Here is a 20,376-nt window from a genome sequence, read left to right on the forward strand (position 1 = left end):
TTGAGATTGCAATTGTCTTTATTCATGTTTAAGCATTTTATTTTCCAACTTCACAACTCTTGAATACATGGGCTGCAAATTAGATTTCAACTTTTGAAACCACTCGCCAAACAGAAAAAAGCACTACAAAAAGAGACTGTGTATGCATATTCAAACTGATTATTGATTAATTGATTTTGCATTTTTGCGGTGTCAGCTATACGAGAGTTACATCTCTGACTTCTTGTTAATCTTTTTCAGAGGGAGTCAGATGCCATTTCTTTATGGTCGTGACCACTTGGAAAGCCATCTCACAGCTTAGCACAGTTGGGGCAGTAGATGTTGTCCCCGGTGAGGACAAAGCGCTTGCTGGCCAAGGACAGGCAGCACTTCTTGCAGTTGAAGCAATACTCGTGCCAGGAGAACTTCTCGTAGTTCACCACGTTGGTGCCGCGGCCGAACCCTGCGGACACGTGTTGACGTCAGATAACGTTAAAAAAATATTTACCAAGATTACAATGATTGCTTGAATTATACAAGTCGGGGACAATCACGTTTTATTAATCACATTGTACTGTGGTTGTAAAAGATATTTCTAATCGGAGCATTTGTTTTTGGGCAGGATGCAATTGTTTACAGGAGCACATGTTCTAGAAGGCCACCGTGGTTTGTGACCCCGCTCGCACGGAATGTGATGATGTTTGGCAATTGATGTTAAATCGGAATCGGTGAGAATGAAATATGACCGGCCACTGAAGTCATTATTGGACAATAAGGTGACAACTCTATTCAATTAAATTTCCACTTCTACTCCATTTGAAACATGTAGACTGTGCTGAACAATAACCCCTTTTAAATCTTACCCCTTATTTTCCGTTACTCGTTAGCACCGCCTGCTGGAGGAAGGCTGCCAGCGCTGACCGCTAGATCGGGTAGTTTGACCCACTAAATACTCCAATAGCTTCCCTAGCTTGTACCGTTCAATTACCAGATAGCACAGTGCCTTAGATGGTTTACAGTTTTTAATGTTACTATTTACTAGCGTTTATTTTCAATGTGCCCTTATTTCGATCTGATAATCACATCCTCTGTGAATAAAACAAAAAATCCCACCCGGCAACTATTACCAATCTGTCGCCAAATAACATTTGGACTATAAATATATCTTCAAGTGTTCTGAGATGATATATAACTTGTTAATGAAGTCTTGCAAAACTAGACTTGAGATTGCAACCGTCTTTATTCATGTTTATTTTCCAATTTCACAACTCTTGAATACATGAGCTGCTTAAATTTCAGCTTTAAGCGCTACAATTGAAACCACTCACCAAGCAAAGAAAGAAAAGCACTGCATGCCAAAAAGACTGTATGCCTGCATGCAGGGATGGACAGCAGACTACGCTATTTCGCCTTTTGAAAACAGGAGCCATCCTGATTTAAAATGCTATTTGCATTTTACTGTCGATAGAAAACTTACATGCAAGACCTTCATTCAAATTTGGTCATTCCTTTTTCAATTCGGATTGTTCTATCGATAAATTGAATAATTGCAGTTACACCCCAAAACGTTTTGTACCCTCTGACTCCATTTTTTGTGATCATCTTTTTTCGAGGGAGTCAGATGCAATTTCTTTAGGAGTGTAACCACTTTGAAAGCCATTCAAACTTTAGCACAGAGCAGGCAGTACATGTTGTCCCCGGTTTGGACAAAGCGCTTGTTGGCCAAGGACTTGTTGCACTTCTTGCAGATGAAGCAAGACGAGTGCCAGGAGAAGTTCTCGTGGTTCACCACGCTGTTGCTGCCCAACCCTGTGCCTGCGGAGACGCGTTGACGTCAGACAACGTTGACAAATGCTTACCATTAACCAAGGTTACAATGATTGATTGAATTATACAAGTCAGGGACAATCACACGTTTTGTTGATGGTTATAAAAGAGATTGGAATCGGAGCATCTGTTTTGGGGAAAGAATACGATTGTTTGCAGGAGCACCCACTAAAGAAGGCCAGCCATTTGCGATCTATTGATACGGGATGCGATGACATCACCCGTAGACACAGACTTGGCGGCAAAGGAAACAAGGTAAAACAGAACATCCAGTTTTAGAATAATAATCTTTCCCATGACTCTGACCTGCTGGAGATTGCAGCTTTTGAGCATTTGCCCTCCCTTTGTGACAGTTTTGGCACTTTAATTAATCGAGAACATCTGACCGGCTTCTAAAGTCATTTTTTGTTGGCCCTACTGACAAACGCCTGTTATTAGCCAACCACTCTATTCCATTAAAGACTAACGTAATTCCTCCCTTATGGTGCCTTTTTCCGCACTAGAAAAAAAGAAAAATTGCCAAATCACTCTAATTTATTTTTGGTTTTTTTTCCCCCCATATTACGCAAGTACGAAACATCATTGCTGTTGTCGTGTGATGTTGCAGAAACGAAGAAAAAAGAAAGATTCGCCGACTGTCTCTGACGTTTATCGAGTGTGTCAACGTGGTGAAATGGCGCCCTGGGAACTTTGGGAACTATCTCTTGCCATCTGGGGAACCCACTCAACATGACATGAGGTAAGCCATGTTTGATTTTATTTACATCCGTTTCCTTGTTCTTCGCTCCAACGATGCTTAGGTGAACAAATTAAAGAATTGATTAACAAAACAAATGAAATCATTTCCCCAGCAGTGATCTGGCTTTCATGGTCTGACCTGTGATGGGGTTCTTGCATCCGTGGCACTTCTTGGCCACGTCGCTCTTGTAGCATTGCACGCAGTAGAAGGCGTCCTCGTGGGGGGTGAAGCGAGTGCCAGTGAGGGGCTTGCGGCAGGTGGTGCACACAAAACACTCGGAGTGCCAGGGATGTTCCTGGTAGCTGATGCCTCCAGAGGTGATGGGCTGGGAAGGAAACAATCACGTTACACAAAATGGTCAGTATTTTTCAGTGCACCATTTTGATTTCACTTCATTATTGTTAAGACAATCTTGCTGGTCACATAAAATAACGTGTCGGTCCGCATTTGGCACTCAGGCCTTGAATTTGACGCCCCTTTTCTTCCCACCCTCCCAAGAAATATTGGCTGTACCTCCTTGCAGTGGAAGCACATCTTGGCAAACTTCTTTTCATGGCAGGCGGTGCAGAAGATATCGTCACCCTTGGTCAGGAAGCTCTGCGTGCGGATTGGCTGCTTGCACTCAAAGCAGGTAAAGCACTCCTCATGCCACACCTTTTTCTTGTACTCCACATTCTTAGCGCCTGCCACACACACACAGTGTCCAAAAATGGGCATTCCTTCAAAGTGTCTTATTAACTTCTTATTCAGATGTATCTGACTGTGAGTCAGGGATGACCAGCGCTACTATAGAAAGTGGGCGTGTCCTACCCGGCAGGACCACCTTGTAGCATCCCTGGCAGCGGTTGCCATCCGTGCAGGAGCTGCACTTGCCGCACATGATCTTGCCGTCGTCGCGGGCGCAGAACTCATCACTGGCCAGCCCCTTGTAACACTTGGCGCAGCGGAAGCATTCCTCGTGCCAGTGGCGGTTCTTGAGGTGCAGCTCCTGAATGGGAGGGAACCGAGGTGTCGGTTAAGGCCATGCATTATGCAGTAGTGACATGGAGACAGCGGTGCTAAAGTACATTTTAAAAAAAATCTCCACTTGAATATTTATTCTAATTACAATTTTTTACCACTGCCTCTCATATACCTTTCACACTCTGAACAAAAAAACCTCACTTCTAGCAAAAACACCCCTCTCACACAAATATCTCTCACTCACAAAATAGCCTCTTGAAATCACCAGTTAAACCTCTTATATTTAAAATTATTTACTTCACACTCCCCAAAAACTTGGATCCACCCAAAAACTCACCCAGAAAAAAACTCATGCGCACACCATAAAATGTACTCATTTCAAAAAATTCTATTCACACAAATACTCTCACACTTACCCAAAAAACAAGCATGAAAAAAATCACATTACCCCCCAAAAAAGTTCACACTGGAAAAAAATGGTATGGTTCACCCCATAAAAACTCTCAGAAACACACCAAAAACCCAAAACCTCGCTCGCCAAAAGAAACCTTCCATTCAGCAGTTCTGCTTTCAAACGTTTGTGTCTCTGACCTTGGAGTCTGCGCCGATGGGTCGCCTGCACTCAGCGCAGGTGTTGGCACAGACTTTGTTGAAGCACTTGGTGCACACGTGCTTGTCGTCTTTCATGACATACTTCTTGCCGTGCAGGTTGTCGCGGCAGTAGAAACAGTCGAAGCGGTCCGTCATGGTGGAGGTCAGGTAGCTCCTGGGGCCTCCTGTAAAAAAAAAAAAATGGCGCAACATCACTTCTACATGCATGGGAGTTGTTCACATCACCGTGTCTTTGTAGTCGGAGTTTGAGAGAAGCTCTGTGATACTTAAAGGGGAGGTCAACCCCAACATTTTCTTTATGAAAATATGTTTTGTGCAAGCCATTTTTGTCACTTGCTGTGGACTGAAAATGACATTACAGTCGCCAGATCACAACCAATCATGACTCACCAGTTTTCAAATCTGAGCCATAATTGGTTGTAACCCATCCAAAATACCCTTGTGATTCAGTGATATCAATCTCAAGCTGGCAAAACCAAAGGTCTCAGTGCCAAAATTCCATTGATATCCCCTCAAAAGGTGCCCCCCGGGGTCGACTGCATCGTTATTGGCGATCCATTTTGGTTATCGGCCTTTCCATCGCAGGAATGCAGTCAGACAAGTATGGAAAAGATTTAGTCCATGCTGGCTTATTAGAGAAAAAGTGATTGATGTTGGGACTTCATTTCTTTTAAACCACTACAGCTAGAGCTTAGCGCCAAGGGTCAGAGGTTGTGACATTTGGGCTTGGTAAGCATGGTGACATAAATATTTGGGAGCCATAAACACAGGCAACTCTCTGTGTGTGTGTGTGTGTGTGTGTGTGTGTGTGTGTGTGTGTGTGTGTGTGTTGTGTGTGTGTGTGTGTGTGTGTGTGTGTGTGTGTGTGTGTGTGTGTGTGTGTGTGTGTGTGTGTGTGTGTGTGTGTGTGTGTGTGTGTGTGTGTGTGTGTGTGTGTGTGTGTGTGTGTGTGTGTGTGTGTGTGTGTGTGTGTGTGTGTGTGTGTGTCTGTGTGTCTGTGTGTCTGTGTGTCTGTGTGTCTGTGTGTGCGCGTGTGCGCGTGTGTGCGTGTGTGCGCGTGTGTGTCTGTGTGTGCGCGTGTGTGTCTGTGTGTGCGCGTGTGTGTCTGTGTGTGCGCGTGTGTGTCTGTGTGTGCGCGTGTGTGTCTGTGTGTGCGCGTGTGTGTCTGTGTGTGCGCGTGTGTGTCTGTGTGTGCGCGTGTGTGTCTGTGTGTGTATCTGGCAAATGCTATCAATGCGCAGCTGTGTCCAGGGGATAAAGTGGGTGACCTGAGGATGGAGTCAGAGGCCCTGACTCAGTAGTTAGCGTCATCATGCAACAAATCACAGTGGCTCTTTTCGAAAATACAACTTCTATTTGGGGCCCACTAAGCCTCCTCTGGTTATTGTGCTTCCACTGGGGACAAGCGCGACAGCTGACTGTCGTCGTTATGTATCTGACAGAAGAGGAGCCACACTGGGGTGAACGTGGGGGTCAAACTACTTTGGGGTGTGAGTCACACCAACACAATGTTGGGCATTCTTTGTGTGTGTAAGTGTGTGTGTTCGCATTGGTGTGTTTGTGTTCATGCACACGTGTGTTTCCATGCGGATCTTTCATCTAACGTGGACCTCACCCATCATCCAAAATCGTCTGGACTAAGATGGATGGTCTGTGTCTACATCTGCTGTAAACTGATATTTCCCCACTGTGTTTCCACTTTAGGCTGATGGAGCCGGAATGTTCCACTGCAGGGGAGTTGACCTTTTGAGTTTTTTGGAATGCCACTGCTTCCCTCATTGGATCCTTTTTTTATTTTTGCGAAATGTTGATACCATCCTGGGCCAAATATTTCTTTTGAAAGGTCACCCCAAGCCGCTCACCCCTCTGTCCGAGCAGACAGCATTTCCTCTACAACATGCTGGTCATATTTTTAACACCAAAGATGACGTAGTTTCACAAATATGCAGAGGCGACTTGACTCGAGTCAGACTCAAGTCACCAATTTTAGGGCTTGACAAAAAAAAAAATCATAATTCAAAAAGCACATGCTCACGAGAAAAAAATCATTACCCGTTAGTACTGCAACACTCATCTCTCGGCACTCAACTCATTTTTGGGGATACAAATTAGCATACTGTAGATGTGAGTACTTTTTTCCATTCACGTTAACTTTGAATCATGCACTTTCTCAGCACTGAATACTCATGCTCACAAGAATAGAAATCATCTACCTGTTCATGCTTTAATGCGCTTCTCTCTGAATTAACAGTTATTAAGTCCACCAAATACTCAAAATAGACAGGTAGATAGTCACAATGCTCTTCACTCAACATATGCTGTAAAGTCACATGCTCACGTTGCAAAAATCATAACGTGCAAGTGAATCCCGGTGTACCCCAAGGCTCAATTATAGGTCCACTTTCTTTGTGTGTATTGTATTTTAGCCATTAAACCATGAATGGCAGAAAACATTTTGTAGGTCAGTTTAGAGAAAAACGAAGTACTTATCCTTCCTGAAGCACTGAGAGGAAAAATAATTTTAATCGAGAAGCAATAAAACTGAAACCAGTTCAAGTCAAACCTAGCCTCCAAACCGTGCATCAAGAAAAGCTTTTAACTTCTTAAAACATGGCCAAAGTGTCTCCCTTACTCTTTAAGTCAACACAGACGCGGTAATTGATGTTTACATTACTTGTTGAACTGACTGTAATTGAAATTGTAATTATGGCGATCAATATAAATACAAAGATCATGAATGCTTGTCTGGGCATCCGCTCAAAATGCTGTAAATGTTGTTAACGCACATTAACACTTGTTTGTATGCTTGTCTCTCGGCATGAACACAAACTGTAACTAAATAATCTGGCTTCAAAATAGCGTAGGGAGTGATGGATTCAAACAGCATGGTGATGATGAGCATGGTGGGAATGCCTATCTCTCAGCACCAACATATTACTTTAACAGCCAAATTATCCCAGATAATACATTGTTTCATGCCATTTAAAATGAGACAAGTTTAACATCAACTTTAAACCAATAGGATTCTTCTTCTTATTACCTTATTATACCAATTTACAAGTTAGCATACCTGAGTGCCTCTGAAAAGTCATGTTGCTTGTATTCAGGAGCAACAGGCGATGTCAAAACAAAAGATGGAGGCAGCAGTAGCAAGAGAGGTTGTCACCCACATGTGCTTAAGTTCCGGGGTCCGTATATACACCCCTGCAAACACCCACCCGAGACCACCCCGATCCCGCCACAGCGTCCAAATCCAACCTTCATCTCCTTTTTAGGCCTTGGAGAATAGACAGGATAGATTAGGTGATAGAGATTGGATTCCGCTGCTGTCCAATCAGAAGGTTAAAAATAGGATTTAAAAAAGAGGTTTTGAATGATGGCGCCCCTCGCAAGGACAACAGATACTCCCAAAGCCCCCCTACTCCTCCCATCGAATGTTTTGTCTCAGTCGGCTGGACCGGGTCAACATCGCAATTTGTCCTGGTGACTCACAAGGGAATAATTCGAGCACAGGCGTTTGAAGTTTATTTTGGTTTATGCCAACTTTTTGTCAGTTGGGAAGATGGCAAACACACGTTGGCTTCATGATTGGCAGATATGCTCAACTTTTGTTTGAATCATTGGGTCGTTATAAATTTCATCATCCAAAGAGGTGCCTATTGTTTTATTCTGTATTCTGAACAACGCTTTACGTTTTAATATTTAAGAGGTGTTGGATGACCTTTGACCTGTCTCTCTCTGGTCAAAAATCTTTTTGCTTGCTTCGTGATGCAATCACTGACAGTGCGAATAAGGTGTAAGGGTTTTTTTTCAAATGAAACCAGACGACTTCCTTCCAATTGTTGGGTTTCAATTGATTTGGACGTAAACACAAATCAATGCACTGAGCTTGTGTTTGCAAATGTGTGTGTGTGTTTGGAGAATCATCTGGATTTAATCTAACAGGACCTAAAATTGTTTGTCCTTTCTCAAAACCCACTTGAATTGTAATCGACTGCCTGATTACAAATGGTTTGTTTTTCAACAACTCCCCCAATACGTAGGAGAACATTTTATTAGATGTTTGCACTGCTTATCAAAAGCAATCAATCACTTTCTTCTTTGTTAGTCGTTTCTCCTTTTTCAGTATTGGTGCGTTCACAACTGCTTTTTAAATGTGGTTGACATGAAATACCAAACTGATGACTGCAGAGAATTGAATCAAATTAAAAGCAAATGTTTATTCATGATTTTTTTTTCGTACACTGAGTTACACATTTGATATCATGGCAATGAAGCCACATATATGAAAGCTTGATTTATTCTTGTAAGGGTAATTAAATTGACAGTAGTCTAGAAAAACAAAATATACAGTATTTGGTATTTCTTTGTGCTACATTCAAAAACTTGGGACCAATAAATGTATTCATTAATTTCTTTCAAATGCTGAAATTTTTCATATTGTAATGACCTGCCTCCTTCCCAATTTTTCAGCTTTTCTGACGTTCTATTGGGTTGGTCAAAGTCTCATTACTTTCTTTATACATGTTATGTTTTCTAATAATCTTTGGCCAGTAAACTCATTTCATGTGTTGTACTGGAATACAGAAGTGGCACACATACGCAAAAGCAGGAAATCTGGCCAATCTTTGACATTACCCTACCCGAGAAAATTGTGAGTCTGCGTCCTCGGTATTGAGTTAGGGTGCGGACAGAGCAGTGGCAGACTGCACTGCATTATCACTGGCATGGTGGCAATGAGTCACACATGCACGCACACACACACACACACACACACACACACACACGCTTGGAGTAGTTAAGGTCAAATGCAGGATACGGTATGTGCACACTAAAGGCCATCAGGCCAACTGTCTTTCAAAACACACACAAGCACACACACACACACACACATGCAGATAAAAACACTCGAGCTCTAATTTAGTCGCCTCTGCTTATGCTATGAGCATCTGGAGGCGTGACTATACTCGTTGATGTGATTTAATTTCACATTCATACAGTCAAATGAGCTGTGGCGTATTTAAAGTTGCTTAAGAGTGCTCAACTCCTTTTCATCACAAGTCATATCACAACTAAGGTTGCCCTCCAGGGGTCAGTTATAATGGTGAAAACTCATCAGATGTATAATCTGATCTCTGTTAAAGTGAGTCAAGGAGATTAATTTAGACAAAATCCGTGCTTTGACGCCATATTGTGGCATCTTGATGCTGCAGAACTCAGTTGTAGCAAGTTAAGGAGCTTGTAGACAAAAGTAATGCTTTGGTGCCTTCTTGTGAGATCTTGATGCCAGAGAACTTGGTTGAAGCAAGTTGAGGTGCATAATTTAGACAACAGTAGTAATTTGACACCGACTTGTGGCATCTTGGAGTCTAGAAACTATGTTGAAGTGTATTGAGAGTTAAAGTTTTGCTTTTCCACCATCTTGCGGCATCTTGGCACAACTGAATGAAGTTGAAATGAGTTGAGAAGCTTCAACATGACAAAATCTTGATGCCAAAGATCTATCTTGAAGTGAGTCATTGTGACCAAGCTAGTGTTTACATAAGTGGAACCTAGCAAAAGTGGCATCCCCTTTTTTACTAAGTAAAAGTAAAAAGTAGGTTGCCTTACAACTACTCAAATATTGTAAATCATTCCAAAAGTTACTTAGGGATTAAATTTTGACATTCACTTTGTAACTGATTAAATCCTGCACATGACTGATGTCTGCTGCTTTTGTGCTGACCTTTTTTAAAAGACGCAGAGAGCGGCGCCGACACATTTGAGAACGTCTGACAAATGTTTTACGGGTTCGAAAAGGCGGATGATGTCATCGTAGACAGGAAACAGTGGCTCTCACTAATGATGACATCATATGTTTGGTTAGGAAGCGGCCCAAAAGCTGAAGGGCGGTAACCCTGTAACAAACCACTTAGCCAGGTCACATAACAGCGGAACTAAAATACAATGCAGCACAGCACAGCACACTATTTTCTGATCTACCATCTTAAATTGATTCAACCTGCATGAAAAACAAATATATTTTTCATCAAAAATCTCCCATGGTAGATTGATCCAGACGACTAAACTGACCAACACAGCACAGAAAGGTCAAGGACATATAGCAAGAACAAGAAGCACACTAGGAAAAAGTCTTACCAAGCAACATTCAAAAGATGATCATACAAATGTATTATATGCATTCATTGTACCATTGAATAAAATGAGATGAAATAGATAAATCTAACACAGTGCCACCTGCTGGATCTGACCTGAATTTTTTCCTGAATGCAAAATTGCCAGTGATATACTGTACACAATATGGTGCTATCACATGCTTAATTGTTGAAGTTACTTAATTAATAACTATTTTAGGATACAAAGTATATATTACAAACATGACAGAGAAACATGGAACTTTTCGGGGGTTTTTTCTATTTTGATTGAACACACGGAGACATGATGAATCTTGTTGAAATAGCCCAGTTTATGTGTTCCCCACACCCATTTTTGATTGTCTATTTTTCAAAATAAATATTTTATTTTGTAGGTTTTAAGACAAATTCAAAATGGAAACATTTTAAAATTTCCGAGAAAATCAAAATAAATCAACGTAAAAAAGTTTTCCTTTCCTGCATCACTGTTCCGCATAATTGTGCTCAAAAACTACATTGAAAAAAAGTTAAGCAATACTATTTTTTTAGTTGTTGATATAAAATACAATTATGTAGCAAATAGACAAAACATTATTATAAAATTCAACTTTTCATTTCAATTTTTGCCTAAAACATATATGCAGGATTTCTTTCTCCACATCTTTCTAAATGTGTTTTCATCTGAGTACCATTTTGTTTAATTTAGGGTACACAAAGACTGACTGCTTACAATTTAATTACTTTAGATTGTCATAGTTTATCATCCATTTTAGTAACAGGCCTGTCACATCTACATATTACAACATTAATATACGAGCTCTATAGAACTGTAAACCATGAGCAACAGGCGATTCTTCAGCTGACAGTATATTAACAAGGCTATAAACACACATCTATAAAAGATTGATATTTCAACAGATTGTTTTCAAAGTGCATCACATGTTACACAAGACAAACAATAATAACTCTAGAAAGAGCTTAACAGAAGGTCAGTTGTTGTGTCATTGAGACGTATTTAGCATAAATAACAGAACTCACCTACTTAAAGAATGTGAGTGCGGGTGTCTGGTTGGCTGGCTTGTTGGCCGAGCTGTGAAATGCGCTCGCCTCTTAAAAGCCGCTGGTAAGTCAAGAGGGAGGAACAAGCAAAAAAAAAAGTGTAGGACAGACATAAGCCAAACCTTCGTAAGCGCTCACAAACAATGACCTCAACCAGGAATTTGGAAACTGGTGCAGAGGCCAATGAGGAAAATTAAGACCAAGTCTCACCAAGGTGCTGAAAACACTGCTTTCATTGTATTCCGATCATTTCATTTGTGTATTTCAAACTTTATAAGATATCCAGTTAAAATTAAGAAACCTTATCAAATCAACTTCTAATTTACAGTGCTCTGTTTTCTGGCTGTCATCTTTTGTCATCTTCACTTTTGCTGATAAAGCTGTTTTTGTACTTCCCTCCCTTCCGTTGTGAATTGGCACTGTAGAATTCAAACCGACTAGACTTGACCTAAATGAATATGCCAAATACCAGGCAATTACAATCGGCCTAGCTAAAAAAACGTTTGGAATGCGTTCACATTAATTTTCACTAACATCATAAAATACAATTAGAAAGGTTTTCTTACCCTGTTACTGCTTTGGCCAAATTTGACTTATTTTTACATTTGACAGCAATTAAAAATGCCTAAATGTCATTCTTTCACTCTGAAATGTGATGATTTTTCCGAAAGTAACACGAAAATACACAAAAATGAAAATATTTGAAAATGTCTCCCCATCGCACAGGTTTATGTGGGCTCAAATTTAACCCATGTCTACTTCTAAAACTTACTCAGGAAACAATGTGAATCTTGTAATCTGTCTTTATAATCAACACCAAAGCTTGGGTTCTCATAGAAACATGCACCTAGAAAAAAAATACTGTGAACACACTCTCTGCTGTCCTTCTTTGGTCATAAACACGGAGTGACATGAAGATGACTCATTCTCTGAGAAAAGTATGCGCACATCTGTCTGCTTTCACCTCCATGCTGCCAAAAAAGCAAAACAGTTTGAGCATCAGTGACAATCACTCACACACACTCTTAAATTCCTGAGTGGATAAGTTTTCTCAGTCATGAGGTCATGTCTGATGCGAGACTGCAAGACTCAGGACAATGCTGAATAAATATTACAATTAGCACAATCGTGAGTGAACAGGTAAAATTACTAAGAAGGAAATCAAATGGCCTATATTTCCTGATCAAGATGGCTAAGAATGATAAATTAATGAAAAGGTTTGGGCACAAACTTAAACTAGCGTCTGATTGAATAATTGACTCTGCAGCACACAAAAAAAAAGAAATTTAGCTGATTTTTGTTGTAAAGTTAAAGTCAAATGTTTGCATCATATATTTTTACATATCGGTGAATGTAGGCAGTAATGGAACCCGCCTGTAAAAAAGTCATTTTCGATTTTTTTCCAATTTATCGGCCCATTAATCGGTTATGGGAATTTTACTCAGCCAAATATCGGAATCTGCCTCAAAAGTCCAACTCACAATTATGGTGTAATAACAAAAAATTATTGAGAAAATAGCACTCCAATAACATCCTTTATAAAAACATATTAATATTAATGAAATTGAGTTTAAAGAAATAACTACTGTGTGTCATGATTTAATAAGGCAATTTATATGTAATTTTTTTTCTTTCTGTTTTGACAGTAGCTGTAAGGAAAGCTTGGATACAGCTTTGGTGTTTGCCATCTTTGCCAGGATTACCCTACAAATAAAACTATGTCCTCGGGTCATACCTTGCCTAAATGAACCTGGAGAGAAGTGGGCCAGAGATCACCCAGGCCCTAGCCGGTGAGTGTCCGTTCACTGCTGAATGTGTTTCCCATTTGAAAGTTGTTACCCAACAAAGCAGACATAATAAACACATCATCAACAAAATAGGGCAGATGAGCTGCCGCTCTTTTCATTCAAAGCTTGGCTCCTGTTTATTTCTTCTGATCCTTTTGCACACTCGTGAACAGGTGAGATATTATTTACACTAATGTGAACAGTATGTCTGCAAACACACAATGCATGAGTCATTCACACGCACACAAACACTGGTAGGCACGCAAAAAGCAGAACTCGCCAGAGTGGACACAGCAAGCCTTTATAGTCGGTGTCATCCACAGAAAAACACTCAGCGTCTTTATTATATTTCTTACATTTTGTTTTTGTCTCGCCCTCAGAGTCCAGCAAGAGGCTGATTGCATGCTTGCATTGTCGTATCCATGGTAACAGCATACAAATGCACACAGTAAGTACCTGAATTCTACGGATGGATTGAATACAGTAAGCAATGTAGATGTTCATTCATTTGACATCATTTGGACAAGCTGAACTTTTCATTCATTACATTTTATAGATTGCATTTTTTTTGGGTCACCTCTCACACGCACACAACTTAAAAGCAGCCACAGATTATTTAATGAGTGCAAATGTAAGGTTTCATTTTTGTTCTTAATTTGTTCTTATTTTTGCTTCAAAAAACAATGACAGAAAACTGAAAATAGTAAAAATGGCAGAAAGAAATATTCTAGGGATGTCTTCAAAAAGGCATAAAATCAAATAAAAAAAAACAACCAAACTTTCAATGAATTTCAAGTTCCTGCACAGCAGAAGATAACAGGTTGAAGAAGACCTTCCTCTTCCTTCCGCGCCCATATCATCACCAACACACGCACCTCTCCATCACATATGCACAAACACATTCACGCACACAAACGTATACAGACTAACACACAGGTACAATGCTCTTTCAACAAACACACACACGCAATACTGCTCTGTTCTACACAGGCATGCGAACACACTCGCTCACACGCAAATGCGTACGCACACACACCGATTGCAATTGGTGTTTGGCGTGTTTTCTGGCTGTGGTTGACAACACAGTGGTTGCCATGGCGCCGTCATAGCAACACTTCCTGTCCGTGCTAGACAGCCGCTGCTCACAAGCTCGCCTCCCAAAATAGCCTCTCAAGGCCCTTTGTGGTCAATGCGACACATCTGGATATCGTTTACAGATATTATTATTATCAACATCATCGTTGTTATCAGCGCTAAGCTCTACAAAATTCTGGGTTTGGGGAGGAATTTTTCAAGGTCCCTTAAAATCTATTACAGCGTTGTACAGTGACATGCAGAACAGTTAAATGTTCTTCCACGGAATGGTAGAAAGTCGAATTAACTTGTGTATTGACGGCAGTCGTACAACAGTCATGATAACTGTGTTGGAGTCAGTTGCGGAGCTTCATTTTGACAAAACTAGTGCTTTGCCGCCATCTTGGTGTTGACAAACTATGTTGATGGCAGTAGATGAGCTAAATTTAGACAAAGGTAGTGCTTTGCTGCCATGTAATTATATTGGCATGAACAGAGGAGCTTCATTTAACCAAAAGTAGTGCTTTGTTGCTATCTTTCATATTGGTGCCAAAGACTATGCTGAGTTAAGGTTTGCTTTGTCACCATCTTGTAACATCGAGAGAAAATTTTAGTCACCCACAATTACTCGTGAATTTTTGCAATGGTTGCAGGCCTCAGTCCATATTGCCCACAAATATTATCCTGAAATAATCAACTTTTGATACGACATTCTCTTTTATTGTAGCTCCTCCTCCTGTGAATGTGTGAATCTCTATGACAAAATCCCAGAAGTGCAGATTGTTTACTTTCGTGGAGATCTGAGCATCCTAACAGATCAAAGCTAAGTGCAGTGATGTGGAAAGAATTTACAGAAAAAAAAAACATTTAGGTTGCCCATCACTGTGCAAACACACACACACGCACACACACACGCACGCGGTAGTTAGTCGGCGGCTCCGAACCCGACTTTTAGCCCCCTGACATGGCACATATTGCTACCTCGCGCACCCTCCTCGCCAGAACATCAACTGGGTTGAGAGATCGCCTCCCAGGCACTTGATTGACAGCGCGTGTACTGTTAAGTGGCGACCAATCGCCATCCGGCTCCAAAGAAAAAGCCATTGTGAACCCTCAGCATGCAAACCAAGCTGACGAGCACAGCTGCACTGCTATATTGTCAGAACTGTGGAAAGCCGTTCCAGCGTTTATTCCATTTCCTACTCGTGCGCTGAATTGTCCACTGGAGTACGAGGACGTGCAGTAGCAGGATGTGGAATATGAACGCTCAAACGGCTCACCATGGAGAACACATGCTGTGCGTTGCTACAATAAGGTGACTCAAAAGCCCAACTGAAATGGACAAATAAATAAGACTACATTACAGTGATGGCGGACGAGATGGGCGGGCGTGACCAAGTAGCGGGAGAAGCCAAAAGGAAGCGGGCCGCCGCACCCTCACAAGCGGCAGCGGGGGTCTGTGAAGGGCGGCTCAGAGTCGTCCATGGGCAGCACCAGACGCGTGCCCCTCATCACCAGCTCGTGGTCGCCGTACGTCAGCTCCCGGTCGGGGTCATCGGCGGTCACGCCGTGCCCGCGCGCGCCGTCGGTGCTGACGGTGATGTCGCCGTAGTTTAGGTTGACATCACCGTCGGTCAGGATGAGGTCGGAGTCGTCATCCTTGATCTGACACTCGTTCTGCAGAGGGAGAGGAAAGGCTGAAATGTGAGTAATACAATTACTTTTCACATTACACTCCCAATCGAGGGTCACTGACTACGTTTTCAAAATCCGATCATTAAACGTGGTCTTACTTCTAAAGCCTGCGGGCTTGTGAGGAAGCGTGCCAGGGGGCCGCAGCAGGCGGGCAGTGTGGCTGTGAGCGGGGGGCCGCTGTGCGTCAGGATGGGCTTCATGTAGCTGGTAGCTCCAGTCAAAGAAAAGTAACATCACAAATTCAACACAATAAATATGATGCGGCAGCACCCCCTGCTGGCCAAACCATGATTAAGCCTCAAATCACAACATACGCATTATTCTCAAGGATACTTGTGATCAAAGTTGTACCAAATTCGGAAAGGCCAGGCACTTTCCTGTTTGGTGCTTCGTCGCTCGGAACCTTCGCCGATGCTCGTCTGTGTAAATGCAGTCAATGTAAATTTGTATTGTTTTATATTTATTTTATGTAGCGTCACACTCACAGAGTTGTCTTGGTCGGAGTCCACCCCAACCCTGTTAAAGAAAAAGACAAGAAATGTAAGTAAGTTTGAAAGCTAACTTGTGCCGCTAACTCAATAGTAAAGTCATAATTACAGTCCCGTGAATTAATGAGTCAATTATGAGCTATGTCTCAATCCTTTTGTACTCAAAACAATAGAAGGGGAGGGTTACCGTATGCGCTGGCATGACAACATCTGCGTAGTGCCGCCGCCACAGAACCACACGGTGAAAAAGACCACAAGCAGCGTGGTGGAGAACATCATCTGCCGTGCGTACGTGGCCGTGTCCCGGATGGACAGGGCAAACGTCATGGCGCCCCGCAGTCCTGTTGAACAAAAGTCAGGCAGGGGACTTGAGTCACATGACTTGAATTGAAACACGTGTCAAGCACGTGACTAACCCGCAAACATCATCATGTGCTGGAAATTGGATCGGATCTTGTTGCGTCGGCCCAGATTGAGCAGGAAGGAGAGCGGGTAGATGTTGGCCGCTCTGCCCAGGAACACTGCCACCTATAGGCAGGACCTTGGTGAAGGAGGACAACAGGTCCAATACATTGAACCACAATACATTTGGAGTTCGGAATTTGCAAATTCTCTGGACAAAAACACAATCATGTGCTCCGGCCAAAGTCATTTTCTGCCAACTTGTGGCATCCGTAAGCAATTCCAACTCATTTCACAAAAGGATACAAAAGCCCCGACAATAAACATGGGGTTAAAGATGTGGTTCTGGAAGGTGAAGAGGGTCAGACCCATGTAGGAGAAGATGAAGTTCTCCGCCAGGAAGTTCAACAACTCAAACAGCTGCAATGGGAGACATGAATATTTCTTACGCCCTCTCAATCAAAACTAAACAATTGTCATTTTCATTATGATTTTACCTGTTTGGTCCGGTCTTGGGACTCAGGAGACAGATTGTTGAAGGTGTAGTGCGCCTGAGTGATTCCACAGAACAACACTGCCACCACGCCTACGGCACAACAATATGCAAATACTGAATTAGAATGCGTGTGCGTGCTTTTGTGTGAGTGTGCGTGTCTGCGTGTGAGACCTGTGAAGCCGCACGCCTCAGCCAAGAGGAAGGTGCTCCACGACATGAGGAAGAACAAGGCTGTCTCCAGCAGCTGGAAATCTCTCAACTTTGTAAACTTGGTCACGTGCAAGTTGTCAAGAAGTTCAACCAGGCGGAAAACAATCTATACAATCGTTGAAAGTATTGATTTGGCGCCGTCTTGTGGCACTTTGAGCCAAGGAATTCTGTTGACATGACTATAAGGCACTTGCTTTAAACCAAAGTAGTGCTTTTTTCATTTGTTCTGTGTACAGAAGAAGAACGAGCGGAAAATGAAAAGGATATGAGCGCTGTGACGACGCCGATGGCACCACCGAGAGCGAAGGAGCCGCTGAAGACACCGAGGAACATGCCGAAGGACTTGAACATGGCCACCACCTCGAAGGTATGGCTGTTGTCACCCTCCGGCTGGTAAGCCACGATGGATCTGACCACAACATCCGCAACACGTCACTTCATAGCAAAACCTCCTGGACACGCTGTATTTACTCGAGCTATCACTGTGGAATACTTTTTGAATGTAAAGTTTCACAAAGGGACTTCGTTTGACCTTCTCTGAGCCGCCGTAATTTTCTGCAGTGAAGTATTTTGCTTTTAACGTGATGAACTTGGCATGCATTTTTTCGCTGAGTCTACTTTGCAGCGGCGCTGCAAGCGAGTACGAGTGATGCTGTCGGTTTTCTTTTCGTTCCTCTTCTCCACACTCACAACGGGACAATTCACCACGTCTCTCCTCATCTCTGCGCAAACAATAACAACAATGAAAAGTGTATCTTGTTTGATGACTCATATTCTAAATATAGCACACTTAACTGGTGATTTTTTTTTTTTTTTTAATCCTAAAATATTCCCTTTACGAAGTTGTACTGCATACGTTCATCGTCTCGCTGCGAAACTCTTCACAGGGCTTACTAAACCCGATGTAGTGTCTGATGCTTGAACGAACGCGAATGTAGACCAAGTTGTCAGCTGTGCATTTTCCATCTATTGAAATAATGAGACGATAAACGCGGGGGAACTTTTTTGCCAGACTTACGAGGAGAGAACGACGGCCACGGCGTCGTTGAGCACGCTCTCGCCGAACAGCAACGCGTACAAGTCCACGTCCACTTGCAGCTCGTTGAAGATGGCCAGGACCGTCACTACGGCAACAGAAGACAACAATCAGTTCTAAGCATGAGGTGGGTATTCATGAAGGTTCGATTTGGTGCCGATTGCAGTTTGAATAGAAGTCAACAATGGAGGCGCACCAGGGTCGGTAGCGGACACGATGGCGCCGAAGAACAGGCAATCCGTGAAGAAGAATTCTCCACCCAGTTGCCCCATATGCTTCATTAGCATCACACAGCCATACATCAACAACCTGGCAATAAAAAAAGAAAAGACGACAGTAATAAATCACAACAAATGTGTAAAAAGTGACAATCTTACCCGATGACGAAACAGGAAACGACTGTCCCCAAGAAGGCGTAAGCCAGGATGGAGCCCATATTCCGGAAAAAGTGTCTCTGGAAACAAGTCAGACGCCATCGAAAACGTAACTCTCCTTCCTCCTGACAGCACATTGATGATGTCATCAAGAGGAGACCCAAAAAGATTTTGCTTACCCTCTTCAGGCTGTAGCCAGCGTGAAAGATGATCGGCGGAAGGAGGATGTTAAAGAAGACTTCAGGGTCAAAAGTCACCTGGGTTGGATACAAGACAAAAAGTAAATTGAAAAAGAAGTAGAAAATGTGCTAAAGTGCTGACCCTGAACTGAAAGTGCTATGGAATTGGAAAATGCAAAAACCTGTGCAGGTGTACTGACTAAGCTGAACAGTTTCAAGTTAATGTAGTTTGATTTATTCAGACCTTGCGAAGCATCTCGTTGTCCTGCACGTCATCCACCTCGCTGGCACTGATTTCACCCTTCAGCGTGTACTCATAGAACTTTCCCTTGGAGTGGACGAGCAGTGTGGCGGGGCTGGCGTTAACGTGGCAGCTCAGCGTCACGTTGCTGACGTCGCGTGGGACGTGGATCCCGTAGCGCAACACTACGCCCACCAGTAAACCTGGGCACAAGGAAAGAAAATTAAAATACATTTCTTATGTAGTGACTCGACTTACCTTATTTATAAATTGTCGGGAGCTTTAAAATTGAGCGCATATTAAGGTTAATTGAGACTGCTTACATGCTGCTGTTTTGGTTAGCAAGGGAGTCCTCAAGAAAGCCCCCCCCCATACCTACTTTTACACCCGGAAGTACATAACACGTCACAGTGAAGCGTCTTTTACAAGGTCTAGTTTGGGTTTAAAATGAATGTGCAGCGGTAGAAGTTTACCATAAATCATCGCCAATCCAGTTTCGTGCAAGAAGCGGAACCGGCGGTGTTTGAACAACCAAATGGTTAGGATGGTGAGGGTGAGGAGCAGGATGAAGATGAGCAGGTCGGCGCTGTCCTGCCGGTGGCTCTCTTCAGCCCTTTTCTCCGTGACGATGTTCTCCATGGCACTGTCCTCCTCCTCCTGCTGCTGTTGTTGAAGCTCTCGAGGCGACGAGGATGCTCGGCACACGCACACCGACAGGCTCGCCGCCAGCAGCGGCAGCAAGAACCGCCACAGCGGTCCCGTCGCCGCGCGGTTTCGGCTGACAGTCCAGTGAAGCGCCATGGCCTGATGTTTGGCAGCTAAACGCTGCAGCGTCGACGTTGCTGAACTCAAAACCTTCGACAATATCAAACACGACTGGCACAGGAGATGTAAACGACAGCAACAGAGAAATTGATTCCGACCCGGAAATGAAAAGTCGGACCTTTTTTTCCCCCCCCAGAACGCGTATGGTGGCTTCAGCTTAAAAGTTCCACGAGAAAAGACTGCACAATAAAATAATACCAAAGATACACTGTTAGTTTTAGTGAATTCAAAACATTTATTTACCCTTTGTTTCACA

General features: G+C 42.7%; 2 protein-coding genes and 2 long non-coding RNA genes across 8 annotated transcripts; 2 read left to right on the forward strand and 2 right to left on the reverse strand.

Annotated features, from left to right (window-relative positions):
- fhl1a (four and a half LIM domains 1a) lies at nucleotides 1-11,390 on the reverse strand. 4 transcript variants are annotated; one of them, XM_037262322.1, is made up of 6 exons: nucleotides 11,297-11,384; nucleotides 4,100-4,284; nucleotides 3,356-3,533; nucleotides 3,059-3,228; nucleotides 2,684-2,870; nucleotides 1-442 (listed from the first exon to the last, which is right to left on the reverse strand). In XM_037262322.1, exons 2-6 carry the CDS (start codon nucleotides 4,253-4,255, stop codon nucleotides 291-293), a joined length of 843 nt encoding a protein of 280 aa, XP_037118217.1. In that variant the 5' UTR covers nucleotides 4,256-4,284; nucleotides 11,297-11,384; the 3' UTR covers nucleotides 1-290. The 4 variants fall into 4 exon arrangements, with proteins under 4 accessions (XP_037118217.1, XP_037118219.1, XP_037118216.1 ...); XM_037262324.1 differs by lacking the exon at nucleotides 1-442 and adding an exon at nucleotides 1,201-1,794 and having other exon boundaries at nucleotides 11,293-11,390; XM_037262321.1 differs by lacking the exon at nucleotides 1-442 and adding an exon at nucleotides 1,201-1,794.
- On the forward strand, nucleotides 5,494-13,546 carry LOC119129214. Its single transcript, XR_005099148.1, has 3 exons — nucleotides 5,494-5,610; nucleotides 12,960-13,103; nucleotides 13,481-13,546. It is a non-coding gene; the product is annotated as an uncharacterized LOC119129214 (long non-coding RNA).
- slc9a6a (solute carrier family 9 member A6a) lies at nucleotides 13,191-20,226 on the reverse strand. Of its 2 annotated transcripts, XM_037262320.1 has the most exons (16): nucleotides 19,769-20,226; nucleotides 19,299-19,498; nucleotides 19,055-19,132; nucleotides 18,879-18,955; nucleotides 18,698-18,810; nucleotides 18,484-18,589; nucleotides 17,733-17,874; nucleotides 17,427-17,532; nucleotides 17,257-17,345; nucleotides 17,066-17,179; nucleotides 16,774-16,885; nucleotides 16,545-16,698; nucleotides 16,355-16,385; nucleotides 16,203-16,288; nucleotides 15,968-16,073; nucleotides 13,191-15,851 (listed from the first exon to the last, which is right to left on the reverse strand). In XM_037262320.1, the coding sequence occupies exons 1-16, from the start codon at nucleotides 20,094-20,096 to the stop codon at nucleotides 15,612-15,614; spliced, it is 2,082 nt and encodes a 693-aa protein (XP_037118215.1). In that variant the 5' UTR covers nucleotides 20,097-20,226; the 3' UTR covers nucleotides 13,191-15,611. The 2 variants fall into 2 exon arrangements, with proteins under 2 accessions (XP_037118215.1, XP_037118214.1); XM_037262319.1 differs by having other exon boundaries at nucleotides 16,203-16,385.
- Nucleotides 17,591-19,499, forward strand: LOC119129212. The gene is made up of 2 exons (XR_005099147.1): nucleotides 17,591-17,832; nucleotides 18,478-19,499. It is a non-coding gene; the product is annotated as an uncharacterized LOC119129212 (long non-coding RNA).
- Nucleotides 20,227-20,376: the final 150 nt, after the last annotated feature.

This window comes from Syngnathus acus, chromosome 10, assembly GCF_901709675.1.
Source record: "Syngnathus acus chromosome 10, fSynAcu1.2, whole genome shotgun sequence".
Lineage (NCBI taxonomy): Eukaryota > Metazoa > Chordata > Actinopteri > Syngnathiformes > Syngnathidae > Syngnathus > Syngnathus acus.